The sequence below is a fragment of the Diadema antillarum genome, unplaced genomic scaffold, assembly GCF_040938485.1.
Source record: "Diadema antillarum isolate AM-2024a unplaced genomic scaffold, OU_Dant_1.0 seq00000156_RagTag, whole genome shotgun sequence".
Classification (NCBI taxonomy): Eukaryota; Metazoa; Echinodermata; class Echinoidea; order Diadematoida; family Diadematidae; genus Diadema; species Diadema antillarum.
The window spans coordinates 526,188-542,014 of NW_027271228.1; the positions used below are offsets into that span (position 1 = coordinate 526,188).

Below are 15,827 nucleotides of genomic sequence, written 5' to 3' on the forward strand. Positions count from 1 at the left end.
CAAAGGTTTTCTCTGGCAGCATCAGTGTTTTTTCTTTGACTCAGCTCATTCTTGGCTAGCGTAGGTTTCTGGTCGATGCTGTCAACGGCAGTGGCGGATCTACAGGGGGGGGGGGGTTTAGGGGGTTTAAACCCCCCTCTTGGGCTGCCAAGTAAAAAAAAAAAGAACATACAAACAAACAACAACTAATTAGTCAATTATTTGAAGACCAAAATCAACAATAAAGGCACTTTTCTTGCGTAAAAGCTGTCAATTTTAAAACTGAATATGCAAAATTTTCGCCCCTAACGGGGCGTAAATTATAATACACTATACATTATCATATCTTTATACACTAATATTTACTTTATGAGTAAATTTAGTGTATAGATGGTATAGCCTCGCGTCCTCGAGTGTGCCCCGTGGAACATACCTTTAGTAAAGCCTACTTTTTTTCTTTTCTTCTATGCTTTCTTGTAATACAAGAATAATTTTTATTGCTCAAACAATGCGATTACGTTTTAGCTTTTAATGAATACATTTCAGACGAATGGCAAAGTGAGAGTGGCTCGCTCGCTCTGTCCATACTTATAATAGAATGAATAGTTTGCATAATTTATGATCATAGTCCTTCGCGGGGATTTTTTTTAACTGTGTTTAGTTCCCTAGGAATTTGATTTAAATGCCCTAGAAACGCGACTTTTATACTCTGTTTTTACAAAAAGTCCCTATGCGTGGGACATGGGAAGAGGTATATCCCCCTCCCACACCCTCCCCCGCTCTGTCGCTTCGCTCTCGCCGCGGATCTCACACCGTCTCATGAAATAATGTTATACCCCCGTATAATCATAGTCATTTGCAAATGATTCTATTCACTTTTTAATTTCCTAGAAATTTGCTTTTAAATGCTCTATACTTTTGTACTCCCCCTCCCCCCGCTCGGTCGCTTCGCTCCCTCGCCGAGGATCTCAAACCATCACGTCAATGTGCCCATCCCCGTCGAAATTTTGCCCCCCCCCAAACCAGACATGTTCCACCGCGCTTGGGGCGCGGGTGGGGCTGCACCAACCCCCCTCCCCCCCCCCCCCAAAAAAAAAAATATATATATATATATACATTGTATATATGTTTGGCAAAAAAGAGAGAGAGAGAAAATAGAGCATGCAAAGTAATTAATATGCTTAAAATTGCAAGCTGGCAATCCTAAAAATTGAAAATCTCCCTACTGTGGGAGGGGGGATACCCCCCTCCCACACCCTCCCCCCCCCCCCCCACTCGCTTTGCTCTCACTCACTTTGCAATACCCCAGCTCAACCCTTAAACCCTCTCCTTGGAAAAAAGCTAGATCCGCCCCTGTCGGGGTTCGATGCCGCCGTCCTTCTGAGCAATTTGAAGATTCATTTTCCAAAACGCTTAGGAATGTCCACGGCCGGCGGCACCACGTATTTAAAAGTGGGGGATCGGGCAGTTTATAATTTGGTGCCACTTCAGGATTTCATCAGCTAATAAGCAAAAAAAACAAAAACAAAAAACAAAAAGACACACACACAAAAAACACACAAAACAAAACAAAAACCACAAACCAAAACAAAACAAAAGGTAAGAAGTGACCCACGCTCTTTTTTTTCTTGTGCCACTTCAATAGGGGGGGGGGGGGGGGGGGGGTAAAAAAGGGGGACCAAAGTGATTAGGCCTACACCCTATGTATTCCACCAGCCCTTGGTCGGCTATGATTCGCTGTTAATTCATTAAATGAAATGAAATTTCACATAATGAAAAAGCTTATGCAACAAAGATAAATCCCGTCTAGATTAAGAAATATGTGCAAAAGTGTGAATCTAAGCTTTATGCTGTAAAAAAATATATTTGAAGCTGTACCTTCACTGGAAATCCAGTTTTATCAGTTTTCCGATCACTTACGACAAAATCAATGAAGCTAGTATAATCTTCAAATACAGTTCTTTAATGTCAGACTATATAGTGTAAAGACAGTCATGTAAAGTCAAGTGATTTTTATTTTTATTTCATCAATCTTTGTACAATTTTTATTCGTGCATCTCCTTGTCTGCACTAGTATGTACTATGTAATGCTCATCTTTTGTAAAAAGACTGCAATAAAGCCTAACTACCATCACTAAAGACATAAATATTCTTTCTAGAGAGTGGCTAGTCATCATTTGTAGTGGCACATGATTCCATTGTCTTCCAATCTGTGAGGCTGCTCCAGTTTGGAATATAATTACATGCCTCACACAATTTTGAGTGGTTGCATCATACATGGGATCAAAGGGAATAAGAGTGTTGTAAATCCATCTCTTGAACCTCTTTGATATAACCAAGGAGCTTCAAACACATATTGTGACATACGTTTAGGCCCCTGCTGATTATGCTTGGTCATCCTCGACTAAAGAGTTATTGGTTTGCGAAAAGACAGAATGATTCAAATGCCATTTTCCTCAAATCCTTAATTATAGCAAACCGATTCTCGATATTGACAGTAAAGCAACATATGTAAGCTTGGTCCTTATACATGGCCGGCGGAACCGGGGGGGGGGGGGGGGGGGGGGGGGGGGGGGGCGTGAGGGCTCGGCCCCCCACACAAGGAATACATAGGTGTCATCACTTTGCCCCCCCCCCCCCACTTTTTTTTAACCTGGAAGTACGTAAGTGGCACTATAAAGAAATAGATAAAGATTTCCACTGAAGACCTTTTATTTTTTTTGCTTGTCAGCTGAAGAAACCCGGAAGTGGAAGGGGAGAGATGAGCTGAGGACCTTTTATTATTATCATTATTATTATTATTAGCTCATCAAACCCGGAAGTGCCCCCCCCCCCCCCACACACACACACACACTTTTGAAAACGCTCCGCCGGCCCTGTTATGGCTTAGGGGAAAATGCATCATATGAACGGGCCATATGAAATTGCTGTAACTTCTCCTTTTCCCATCTTCTTTAATGTTAGATGGGTATGTAGGTTGATGCGAATTCCAGGAGGGGTAAGAGAGATGAGGAACTTCTTGAAAAACAGTCGGAGATTCCTGATTCATTCTGGATACTTTTTCTAGTATGATCAATCAATTTGCCACTTTTAATTGCCTCAGAACCAAGATAATTTTATGGTGTATGATAATCAGATTGACTTTGTGAGAGAGTTAACCACATTCTGCTTGCAGTTTGATCTGCTTGAAGAACCAATTTCTTCAAATTGCCCCGTTCATTCAGCCTTAGGCTCTATATAATTCAATGTTTTGAGAATGATGTAATAATTAAATATATATATGGGATCCTTAACATATCAGGGCAGATAGTTAAAGTTTGACAATATTATTTGAATACCAAAAATGAAACAATGGGAAGAAAAAAGGGCTAGTTTCGCTTAGATATTGAAAGAAGCACTAACTTCCTTTTGAATACTAATGTCTCAGAGCTGTAATTACCTTTTCCTCATAATAACTGCTAAATATTTTTTTTTTGAAAATAAAGTTTTGATTGGATATTTGTGAGTAAGAACGTCCACGTCTCATATATCAATGTTTCGTAAAGATGTAAATGAATTTTACACTTTTATTGCTTTCTTTCGTATCATTCCTCTTTAACTTTGTTATTATTATTTTTTTTTCTTCTAAGTCCAACTCTGTCCCTGCACATCGCTGCGGGTAGTACGTAGCAAAGATTATTAATAGAAGCTACTACTCTTTGGTACTTAGTACAGTTTTTACTAGAAGCTACGCTTCTGTATTCTCTTTGGTTTTTACCGGTGCCGTATATATACGGCACTGGTTTTTACTGTATGCACAGAGCCCTCTATGCATGTTATATAGCTCCATCTACGGTCACATCACGTACAACCACTCAACGTCAAGATGGCGATGCAAGCAGCGCGACGACAAAATGTGAGTCTCCTAAACAATGCGAAAACTGCCTCAATTCAATGATTATCTTAATTAAATGTATTCTTAATGAATGTATCTACATCTAATGTTTGCAAGTACGAATAATTTTGCACCAGCGATTAAAAGAATCGCTGTCGTTACTGAGATTTTTCTACCAAGTTTAGACTGTGTAGTGACTGGATAAATACCAGTCCAATGACTTCTACACTACAGTACATTGTCCATTGTAAACTCTATAGAGTATCATACAGTCTATAAAAGACAGCTAAAACGCCAGGCAGGCGGATAGTTGGCATACCGTATAGAACATCTAACGTTAGGACCTAGGGCCTACTACTCATCGACCAATTTTTGATTGAGTACCTTGTATCTTTATAAATATAATATCCCTCAGTTTCACCTTAATTTCATTTCACTCAAGGCAGAAATACTGCAGATTCAATCATATGTTTCAGGGCTCAGTCGATTGTTGACTCGTGTACCCGCACGTGCGGAATTCTCGGTGGCAAACGCAAGTGACATTTTTTTTTTTTACTGTCCCTGTGCACCGGAGCAAGCTTGTCATTTTAATATACCGCCTGTCCTTCATTGGGCTATCCTAGGAATCTGCTGGGTTTTTATATAAGGGGGCTATTAAAATTATTTTAGGGGGCTAAATTATTTTAGGCTTCTAACTTTATCACAGCCCCTAACCTCACCCTAAACTAACCCAAACCCGAACTAGTCTAACAAGTCTAACCCTATTACTTAGACTACCGTAGTTATGGGTAAACTACGGTACCTAGTATTAAACCCTAAAGCCACCTAAATTGTAAATTAATCATATTCCATATTATTACTTTGATGCATATCACTTCATTTTTTTTTCAATTTTAGTGGGGGTAAATTACATATGGCTGTGCTGAAGTTAGAAGCCTAAAATGATTTAGCCCCCTAAAACCCAGGATTGCCCTCCATTGATAATGCACGTAAATCTAGAAAAGCCCCAGTGAATGCAAAGACGTTTTAACATCAGTTACGCTGTATGTGTATTTTGTAATGGGCATTTTCTTAAATTCTTTTTCCTCCTGTTTCCCTGATTATTTACCTGTATCCCCCAATTTCTCTTACTTTGCATTCATGTTTGAATGTTCCAGTGAATTGCACCCTGTCCCACACATACTTTTGATTTTATTCGTGAGAAAGCCATCGCGCGAAGGTGTAGATCTGTAGTCTTTTTTTTTAAAGTCCAGTGCTGTATTTAACTGTTGAGAGGAAAACTTGTTTAAAAAGTTTGTAGTATGATTTTTATCAGTTATCTCACTTTTCATAAAAGATTGCAACTGTTGATATACAGTGTACATTTTTAGGAACCATTAACCACTGCCAATGCAGTGGGAATCAAATCTGTCCTGTACGGCTTCTGGGCAGCGACACTACGGAGTACCACCAGGCTATTGCTGGTTGCAGGCAGTGCAGTGACATGATGAACTTGAAACAAATACCCAGGCCTGCTATTTTGTATGTATGAGACTGCAGCTTATGTAAAATCTACTAATCTATGACATTCAAATGATACAGCTGTAGATGTTCATGGTAAATTTGTTGTTTTTCAACTGAATGGCCTGATATTGATTAGAAAAGGTAATAACAGCCCTTAGATTCCAATGAGCACTGTTTTATACCATTTCTAGACTCGATGGTGAACGTAATATATGTTATATGGACTGACCAAAATGCAGCGTCTGGTCGGATTGTAGCCATGTATGATGATAGAGTGAGGGAAGCTCGAGTCTGAGGAAATCATAGTAGATATCAACCCTTGCAGTGACTCAGTGGGTCTGATTTATTAGACAGCATAGTATTGCTTGTATGCATGGAAGACTTAAGATATAGCATCAGTTGAAGTCTACTGTATGTCATGTCATATACTTAAAGTGTACAAGTATTTTGTGTATGGCTCTCTCTTCCTCCAGGTTCGGTTACCACCAGAAGTGAATCGCATTCTATATGTCAGGAATCTGCCATATAAGATCACAGCTGAAGAGATGTATGATATCTTTGGGAAATATGGTGCAATCAGACAAATCAGAGTGTGAGTATGGGCTCAAACAGTGGCATAACTGGTGGAAGGTTTAAATGGTGTTCCATAGTATGCTGGAACTAATCTCGAATAGATAGTTCAGTATGAAAGCTTTTAGTAGCTGTAATGAAAATTGGCAGTGTGTATTCACATGAGTACATGTATAGTATGTGTCTAAGAGAATGGCTAAAACAACAGAATCAGCAATACTAATGCAACAAATTCTAACAGAACACAAATTAGGTACCATTGCACTTTAAAATACAAAGAACAATAAACCACATTCAAACAAACAAATATTGCAATAAGAATTGACGATCCATCAAACTATATCTGAACATGTTTTGAGGAATTTGCCTCTAGCAGAACTAGGCAGGAAATGCAAGTTTCTAGAAGAAAGAAAGACAAGAAGTTAAATTAATGGCAGCTATTAACATTTGAGTATTTGGGAGTTACAGTGTGTGTGCAAGCAGCATCACACTGAAGTTTAGAGGGCAAGTTATGAATGGTGTCAACAGTATGACCAGCACTTTACATTCCAGTGACCATAACATATCCAGTTTCATTTGAATATCCATTTGTACATCCACTACCTTGTTTCAATACCGTCATATAGAGCAACCTCTGGGGTACACTGGAGACCTTAAAAAATTTATTTGGGTTTACAATCTGTAGATTAATGCAAAAAAAAAGAAGCAGTGTTTCAATACATATCACACAAAGCAGATTTGAAAAGGATATAAACAGATTAGACTAGTACCTCAAATGTCGGCTAATCAGCTAAGGAAGTATCCTAGTACATTTTATGCACCTTGAGTTACCTAGTGTGCTCATATGAGTGCAGGTGCTGGTGAAGTATTCCTCATACAATGCTTGTTTGCAATGTTGATCACATCACATTTGTTCAGAAAAATTTGCCTGTCAAAAGAGAGAAAAAAAAAAGATCGGAACAGAAATAAAATCTATGATAAAATATTGATTTAAAAAACAGTGATATAAGTTTTGTGTATAAATTATATTTAAAAAAAGTTCCCTGACTCATTCGACCCAGAGAGTTACTTTGAGTTGCCTGTAAAATGTGACACAAGCCGATTTACTGGTAATGAAGTGGTCATGTTATGTCCTGGGGGGTGTTTCATGAAGTTGTTATTAAAGTTATGAATGACTTAAAAGGACAAGTCCACCTTCATAGACATGTACAGTTGTATGTAGATTGAGTGAATGCAGCAATTTTAAAGACATCAGTGAGGGTTTGAGGAAAATTAGACAACCTGTTAAAAAGTTATGAATTTTTGAAGTTTCTGCTCAGTCACCGGTGGATGACAAGACTACTGCAGCCTGTGATGTCATATGTGTACATGTACAACGATATAAAGAAAATATGAAGAAAATTCAACATATTTTCACTTTTCTTGCGTAATAAAAGAACGCTTGACTTGCCTCTTTCAGAAGGCAGGGGGAATAATATTACCTTTAACATACATCAGTGACAAGTCGAGGAAATGTGCACTTTTTTCAAAAACTAAAAATTTGTGAAATTCTTTTTATATTTTCCTTATATCATTGTACGCATGTGACAGACTATAGTAGTCTTCTCATCCAGCAGTGACTGCGCAGACATCAGAATTTCATACATCTCAAATATGCTGCATAAGTATTAAAATCACATACGTCTTCAAAACGTATTATGCAAAGCATTATACAGAGACTAGTCTCACAAATAACATGAAGCTACCATGACAACATTTAAGAACGACTGGTAATCAGTTCTTGTGCTGAATTATTGAAATTCTGATAAGTATAGCACATCAGAATGTGTTCCAGTCGCTCTAAAATCATTCGTAACTTTAAGAACAGCTTTATGAAGCACCCCCGGTAGTATTTCATGTGTAGCCTAATGGGCACTAAATTCACTTGTTGATGATGTCAGCTCTTGGTTAGAGGGATGAGAAAATATTGCAAGTACACCCAACTAGTGACTGAAAATATCAAAAACTTGGTTAGATGCCACAAAGTAAGTGGCAATGCCTTAACCATTTGTGTGTTGTTTCGCCCTGAGGCGAGTTCCGTCCTTGTCAAGGGGAGTGCTAACCTTCTCTCCTTTCATACAACACATCCTAAGGTGCCTTTCTAGCATGTTTATATATACCGAAAATTGAAAATATGTTTAGTACATGGTTAGTAGAATGCTTTCATGTACAACACAATCTCGCAGCTCTCTACAATGACCATCTAGATAAATATCAGAGAGCTGACCATTAGACAAGAGTTTTACAAAAAGTTCCGTCGTGATTGCTTCTTTTGTATTGAAGCTAGCGCCAGAAATGTACTTTGGAAGGAAAATATGTAAATGATATGCAAATGAGATTGTATCAGTAGAATAAGCGTGTGGTGCCATCCTTTCACATGGTTTTCTGCTACCAAGCAAATCTTAACCAAAGGGCACTTTTATTATGGCCATGTATATTCCCTTTGAGAAATTATTATTGAACTTTTATGATGACCCACAAATTGGGTCCAATGTTATGGGTCAGTGACCTCAAACAATGGGAATTAGGCACAGTTCAATGTACTATGCATTGTATGTGCATGACTTCAGTTTGCCAATGAAACAATTCTGTAGCGTTGGTTGAGTCACTTACAATTTCTCAGAACACTCCTACTCTTTCAGGGCTCTGCCTCCAATATGAAAAATTTTTCTCAGGGCCATGGATTCGTGTAGCTGGAGAATTAATTAAAGGAATTGTCTTCATGTGTTGTTATTGTGTATTTGTGCTTAGGCATGCTGATACTTCTGCTGTCTTCAACTGAACGAACGACATGCTTTCTGACTAAGATTTTGTAACATTTGTGTTTTTTTTTGAAATTTTCATAAAAATTTTCTTCAAAATTCAAGTACAGAATTTACATTTTTGTGTGAAGAACTGTTGTCATGTACATGAAAGCTTATAAAAGGTTTTCCTGACATAGCAACAAGTGAGCTATTCATAGTAGATGCCAAGAATTACATAAGTTCACCCTGGGATGAAGCAAGTGCACAAGTGCTATGTATACAGGAAGCAAGAAGCAGAATGCTTGGCTTGGTCTATTCCAAACAAGATGAATCAATAATCTACCAGCTAGAAGATGAAAGTTGTTGGTAGAATGAAGTCAAATTTGTCACTGACAATGATTTATTTGCTGTGTATATTTGACAGAGGGATAAATCCAGACACAAAGGGTACAGCCTATGTGGTTTATGAAGACATCTTTGATGCCAAGAACGCCTGTGACCATTTATCTGGCTTCAACGTCTGTGGGAGGTACCTCGTGGTTCTCTACTACCAGTCAAACAGAGTAAGGGACTCCTCTCTCTTCTTTGTCTTTAAATTGTATTACAATGGATCCAAATTCTATATTTTTATGTTGTTGTTACAATATATTGGAATGAATGCAGACCAGGATGTACATTTGTTTGTACTGATTGCTTTCATCTTTTTTTTTCTTTTAATTTCCATAGCTTTATTTTACCCCAGTATCAGAGACACTGGTTGCATTGAGAATCATGCAGCTATTTTTTTTTTTTCCAAAGTGAAACATTGTTATGAAAATCTCTTATACTGCTAGTTTTATGGAAAAAAAAAAGAACAAAAGTAACCTAATTCTCTACTCTTGTTTTGAAGTATTAAGGTTTGCTGTTTATTCCTCTCTTCTCTCAACCACACACAGGCATTCAAGAAGATGGATGAGGCAAAGAAACAGGCAGAGCTGGACAAAATGAAAGCCAAGTATGGATTGAGTACACCGGAACTGAAATAACCATGGGCTTCTTTGGTTGCCTTCTGTTGTCTTCTCTCTGAGTGGAAGGCATTGGACACTTTCTTTTCAGGCGGACATTGTCATTGTGATCAATTCTAGTGCCATGATGAAGAGATTGATATGGACAGTGGAGTCATGATGTTGGGAAAATGTGCTGGATGCAAGGATAGGAGGGATGTTAATGCAAAGGAAAAAAGCATCTACATTGCACTGTCTCTCTAGTTCCTGATACGATTCTCTGGATTAGGTCGGACTATCTGAATTCCTGCAACAATGACGGTCCATCTGCATCTGCAATAAGTTTTCTTTTGTCTGGAGAAGAAAAGTTAGTTGACTAAAATTCAAACTTATTTGACTGCTGTTACTTGTCAAGGACCATTCCAACCATGCTTACTAGACTATACCGTGCATGGATGAACCTTCAACATCTTTACAATAATACTTTGAGCTAAAGACTTCTTGATTTAATTTTTTGTTGTTGTTATGATTCTATAGTAATTTGGTTTTATCATAATGTATCCATGATTTATTCCCTGGACTTCCATATCTTTAAAAAAAAAAAAATCCAAAAAAAAAAAATAAATAAAAAGTGAGTTGTCTGCTACCACTAAAATCAATGAAGAAATGAGTGCCACTCACTTCTCATAGCATCCATAATGTACGATCATTTTATCTATCACATGACACTCATGTGTCCTCATTTTCTTTACTTTGAAGGTAGACATACAACACATCTTGAAGTGATTGCACTATGCATTCACCCTATTTTGTACATTTTGTTGCAAAACGAAGTGCGTACTCAAAGTCCATATGCCACTTAACGACAATCGTAAGTGGCCCTAAGTCGTCAGTACTGCAGCTATGAAATACAGTGTACTTCTTCTATAGCCTGCAGGTCATGTGCTCAGAGGTGAGCTTCAGTAAGGGAGAGGGAAATAGAGGTAAGGAGAGGAAATAATTTGTCAGAAAGAAAGTTGGATTGTCTAAGTAATCCAACTAGCACTGATCATGTTCAACTCCCAGCTGTACATATATATGTTTGTAATAAATGTGTAAATATATTTCAAATGACTATCCCTAACTGATTTGTCTTGTGTACCATGGTAAGTGTGTGTAGTTTTTTCATTTGTTCTATGCATGGAAAGGAAATGCTACTCCACTTTCAATTAGACTTTCATAAATACTGTAAAATCCAACAAACAGAATGCTAGACAAGTTGTTTAGATAGGACATGATAAAGGAGTTCTAGAAGTTTGTATTTTCATGAGACATTTAAAGTGGTTGCCTAATTACACATGCAAATTAGATGTGTCATTGCCTCAAGTCTTCAATTTACCTGCACACATAGCTTTACCAGATGTTCTGTTTTGCAATTGAAGGAAAATTAAATATATTCAGCGCATCAAATTATTGTGGGAGTTGTTAGAATGTAGCTTTGTTGATTTTTGAAGGGGAATGACATGTTATTGATACATGATTCATTTTTTATTAATTGATACATGATTATTTCTTTTTTGAAATGTACAAACTGACAGTATTGTATTGCATAATTTGCATGTGTATTTTTGACCAACACCACTGTTTCATGAAAATGTATAATTTTTTTTTTTTTTTTAAACTTTGGCTTGTTCTGTCCTTTTATTCTTAATTTATGAAAGTCAATCCATAAAGGGGGAATGGCATTCTATGTCGGGACACTACATTGTACCTGGCCATTTATCCAACCACTTTTACGTTTCAGACTGAAGGTTAAATGATGGTATTTCAAGGATCACTTTCCTTTGGGTCATACACATAATGTGAACATTCCATCTTAAGCCCATGTACGCAGACACTTTTGGTGATGTAAAATTACATGGAAAGTTAGAGATATATTGTGGAATATACATTATGTACTTAATACATGAATAGTAGTGTATTTAGAGCAAGATTTGTTATAGGTCGCATTAATACCACATGACATTCATCGATTTTGTGATAGTTCATGCTTGTGAACTACAATGTATACTTCTTGATTTTTGCATGGGGAATCCCCATAGTCTAGACAAATCAATGTTACAAATTCACTTTTTTTTTTTTTTTTTTTTTTTTTTTTTTTTACAATTACAGATGGTACATGCTTTTTCATCCACTATTCTAGCCCATACACATTCCAAATGCATAATAGGCCTTGTGCAATTCCATTGCTTTACAGAAGAAATCCACTCCAAAATGTCAAAAATTTCACAAGAAAGAGAAAAAATTCCCTGCAGAACAGTGCCAAAATCATCATAATTGGATAAAAAATAGGGAAGTTACGACATTCGGAAATTTGAAATTTTTTTTTCTTCTTGACCAGTCGTTATGAATACATGTATTCAAATCAGCAAGTTCATGTCATGCTCTCACAATTTCTGATCCATTTCATGTACAGAAATGACAAAAATCTCATTTCAGCTGTATAAATATAAAACTTGCCTTAAACCACTGAAAGTATGAAAAAAAAAATGTGTCCGCTGATATACTTTGGTACATTGTATGGGAATATGCTTTTACCTGTATTAGCTTAAAATTACATATTTTCTGAATTTCATAAATAACATACATGAAAAACTGTGAGGGCATGACATTATCATCTCGCTCATTTGAATATTCATAAGGACTGGTCAAATGTTTCCACAAAAATGTGAAACTTCAAATGTCATATCTTCTTTATTTTTTGGCTGATTGTTGTAATATTTGAAACATTCTGTAGGGATTTTTTTTTTCTTTTTCTTTGGGAGTTATTTTTTTGGGTAGATTTCCTCTTTAAGCCTCCATGAAATAAAATTTAACATAGGCTAATTATGCATCTGTTGTGCAAATAGTCAAGTATTGTGCACTCAAGATCATGTACTAAAAGCCCAATTACTCAATACTGATGTAGGACTCTGAATCAGCAATTATAAACAAGCAAAACAACAGCCTTGCTAGAGATCGTGTATCGGGCGAGGCATTTACATACCTTGTACAATACAGACACAGATATGTATGCAGAATTTGTAAATAATATTACTCATACTGTCTGTCATTTAGAAAGGAAATTCAGACTTACAGGCCAGAAGAATTAGGTAAGCTTTCCACTGTTCTATACATTGCAAAACACTCGTGCGGACGTGACACTGTGTGGTTATTACCTCCACCAAGGGAGGAGGTTATGTTTTCGTTACCGTTGGTTTGTGTGTTTGTTTGTCCCTGTGCAAAATAACTCAAAAAGTAGTTAACGGATTTGGATGAAACTTGCAGGAAAGGTTTAGAATGACACAAATAACACACAATTAAATTTTGGTAGTGATCTGAGAATTTTGGGGGAATTTATGAAGGATTTTTGATATTTTGCCAGGTAGGGTCAATGTACTTGGGAGTTAAGGCTGCACGTATTTGGGTAATTCCATTAAAGAGAGTCCCACTAGTTAAATGCCCCTTCTACATTGCTTCATATTGTCATTGCTTAAAAATTACATACCTTAAATCAATTTTACTTCTGAATACTCTTATTCAGGTAAGTATCTTCCTTTTCAAAGTAAAATATAGAAATTGCTTCTTCAAAGTTCCACATGAATTCTGACAAAAAGTGCAAAATCACGTTTTTGGGCAAAATTGTGTGACATTTTACTGTAACACCAATTACAGATATACAGCTTGTTTGTGGATTAAACTCTATTTTAAGAGGTCAAAAATGATAAAAGACGAGCAAATTTTGAACACTATAAATATAATTCATGCATCAATTGATACACATTTGCGCACGTAAATCCCAAGAAAGACATTTCACGTGTAAGTTTTGGTGTCCCATAATTGCTTACATGAGAAACCTTAATTTATGAGTGTGGAATCCATATTAAGGACCAGTGTTGAACTGTTTGTTGTTATTTTGGTAGCAGTCACATAGTTTAAAAGATTTCAAGAGAAAATTGGGGTAAAATAAATAAATTTGAAAAAAAGACCAAATAATAATTTTCACACACGTGGCTTTGGTGTCCCCCTAAATATTACGTCGGGGCACAATGATAGCTAATTTTTTGTGTCTTATCACAACAATAATTGCTCCTCATTGGCATATTTTACAATGTAGCTGTGGTTTCTTTGTAACAGGTATCAAAAATTGACCACTCTTATTAATTTGAAAAAAAAAAATGCAAAAATAATATTTGGTGTCCCCCTTACACGAGAAACATTGAAGAATCTTTTTCCTGGCCAAAAATAGGGGTTGTGTCATTTTTTCAATAGTATAGTTAATTTCTTACTTCAAAATAATCACTTCTGTTGAAACAAACATAGAACTAGTTTGAAATATGTAGTAAGATGCCAAAATGGATGGTTACCGTGTAAGGGGGACACCAGTGGTGTCCCCTTTACACGGTGAACCAGTTTTTCCCCATACACTGCAATTTGGTAAGCTGACTTCCTTCAATTTCAGTTTGGAATGTTAATTTTCAGTCAGTTTTCAAGGGACTTACTCACTATGAATGTTTTTTAAAGTTATGTTGAACAAAAATCTGATTTTCTAATTTTATTGGCAAAATAGGCATGTCACAAAGTGGGTCCCTATTTTATGGAATTACCCATTTGAGGTTTGCATGCGCGCACTTACATGTAAGTGCGTGCTCTAGTTTCTACTGTGGCGAGGCGCGCCGTGCAGCTGACGGTTTGACATAACAAAGGCTTCTATATTGGGAAATCGGGCTACTTTCAGCACACAATGCTATACGTACGTATGGGTAGAAATCACTGAAATCTCTACGGAAGAACAAGATCAATGGTGGAAATGAGCTGCATGCTTGGCGGAGGTCTGCGCTCTCAGAGTGCTTCTCTAGTTTTATATGTATGCATGTTTACATTTTTTCAGATGAAAAACTGCCATCGATTCATAGTCGATAATAAGAAAACATCAACTAAAGCCAGACAAGTGGATATACATTGTAGGTGGTGGATGTTTCCACTGTTCGTAGTCTTGCCTCATCAGACGTATCGCTTAGTAAAGACAATAGTCTCGCCACATCAGACGTTTAAAACGAAACAGCAAAGACAATAGCTGCATCCCCTCGCCTAGATTATAGGCTAGGTGCACACAGGTGGGAGACATGAAGTAGTGATACCAACAAAGAGCTCGTAACTCTTCCAGAAAACATGAATTATCTCGGCATGTCTTGACAACAGGATATAAAATCATCTTTGAATTGGGGTTTATTGCTGCCTATTAGATGCATGCTGCACACAAGTATCTGAAAAATATGCAAAATCTTCTAAACTTCTGAACTTACAAAGTAACAAATAATTGTCTGATTGTAATGATACTTCTTTTTTCCTGTTAATCTGATTTCTCTCACTTCATTACAGTTGTCTTGCACATGGAGCACAATTCACTTTCACTCTCAGTACATTGTACAAAGCTTTTAAGACACACAGTTAACACACAGTACAAAGTCAAGTGGGATTGTCAGCTTGCTGTATGTATTATTGAACTAACCTTTGATTTCACATGGCTTACTTTTTCACAGCATATTGCAATAACAGCACACCTGGACTAAAAGCATTTCTCTCAATTACTTGTGGGATGTCATATTACCAAACATGCATTTAGGTGTTGTGCTATATGCTTTACAATGTTCTGACATTTTTACATGTGGTGTGAGTCATTCACAGTACATATCAGATATATCTGTCAATCGTTTTGATACATTTGTCATAAACAGCCATGTTGCTTGTAAAGGAAGACATAGGAGAGCAAATTTTCGAGAATGTCTAAATATTCCTACTGAACATACAATCTCAAGAAAATTTGAAATAGGATGGTGGTACGGCCATTCTTTGCATCAAATAAAACTTAGACCTACACATATCTAATATAAATAATGTGTCAGTAAATACATGAAATTGCTGGTTGAGAAATCGTGGTAAGGTAGCAACATGCAATGAAAACAAATAAACAGGAAAGTCAATGCATCACACCTGTGCTTTTCTATTAGGATGAGCAAGAATAAATTGTTGGAGGAGATTCTATATCTTCCTTGATGTCAAAATTCCTGTCTTTCAATGTCAACATAATAAGTATTACATCATAGCCAGAGTGCT

General features: G+C 36.8%; 1 protein-coding gene and 1 non-coding gene across 2 annotated transcripts; one reads left to right on the top strand and one right to left on the bottom strand.

The window, feature by feature from the left end:
* Nucleotides 1–3,840: 3,840 nt before the first annotated feature.
* On the top strand, nucleotides 3,841–10,266 carry LOC139727842 (splicing factor 3B subunit 6-like). The gene is made up of 4 exons (XM_071638815.1): nucleotides 3,841–3,874; nucleotides 5,830–5,948; nucleotides 9,134–9,272; nucleotides 9,645–10,266. The coding sequence occupies exons 1-4, from the start codon at nucleotides 3,845–3,847 to the stop codon at nucleotides 9,732–9,734; spliced, it is 378 nt and encodes a 125-aa protein (XP_071494916.1). The 5' UTR covers nucleotides 3,841–3,844; the 3' UTR covers nucleotides 9,735–10,266.
* Nucleotides 7,925–8,050, bottom strand: LOC139727861 (U6atac minor spliceosomal RNA). The gene has a single exon (XR_011710772.1). It is a non-coding gene; the product is annotated as a U6atac minor spliceosomal RNA (small nuclear RNA).
* Nucleotides 10,267–15,827: the final 5,561 nt, after the last annotated feature.

Bases quoted from the DNA above. Each gene is read 5' to 3' on its own strand.
- LOC139727842 (XM_071638815.1), top strand. From the start codon at position 3,845: ATGGCGATGCAAGCAGCGCGACGACAAAAT. The intron at 3,875-5,829 runs GTGAGTCTCCTA...CTCTTCCTCCAG, and splicing joins AAGCAGCGCGACGACAAAAT to GTTCGGTTACCACCAGAAGT. The intron at 5,949-9,133 runs GTGAGTATGGGC...TATATTTGACAG, and splicing joins GCAATCAGACAAATCAGAGT to AGGGATAAATCCAGACACAA.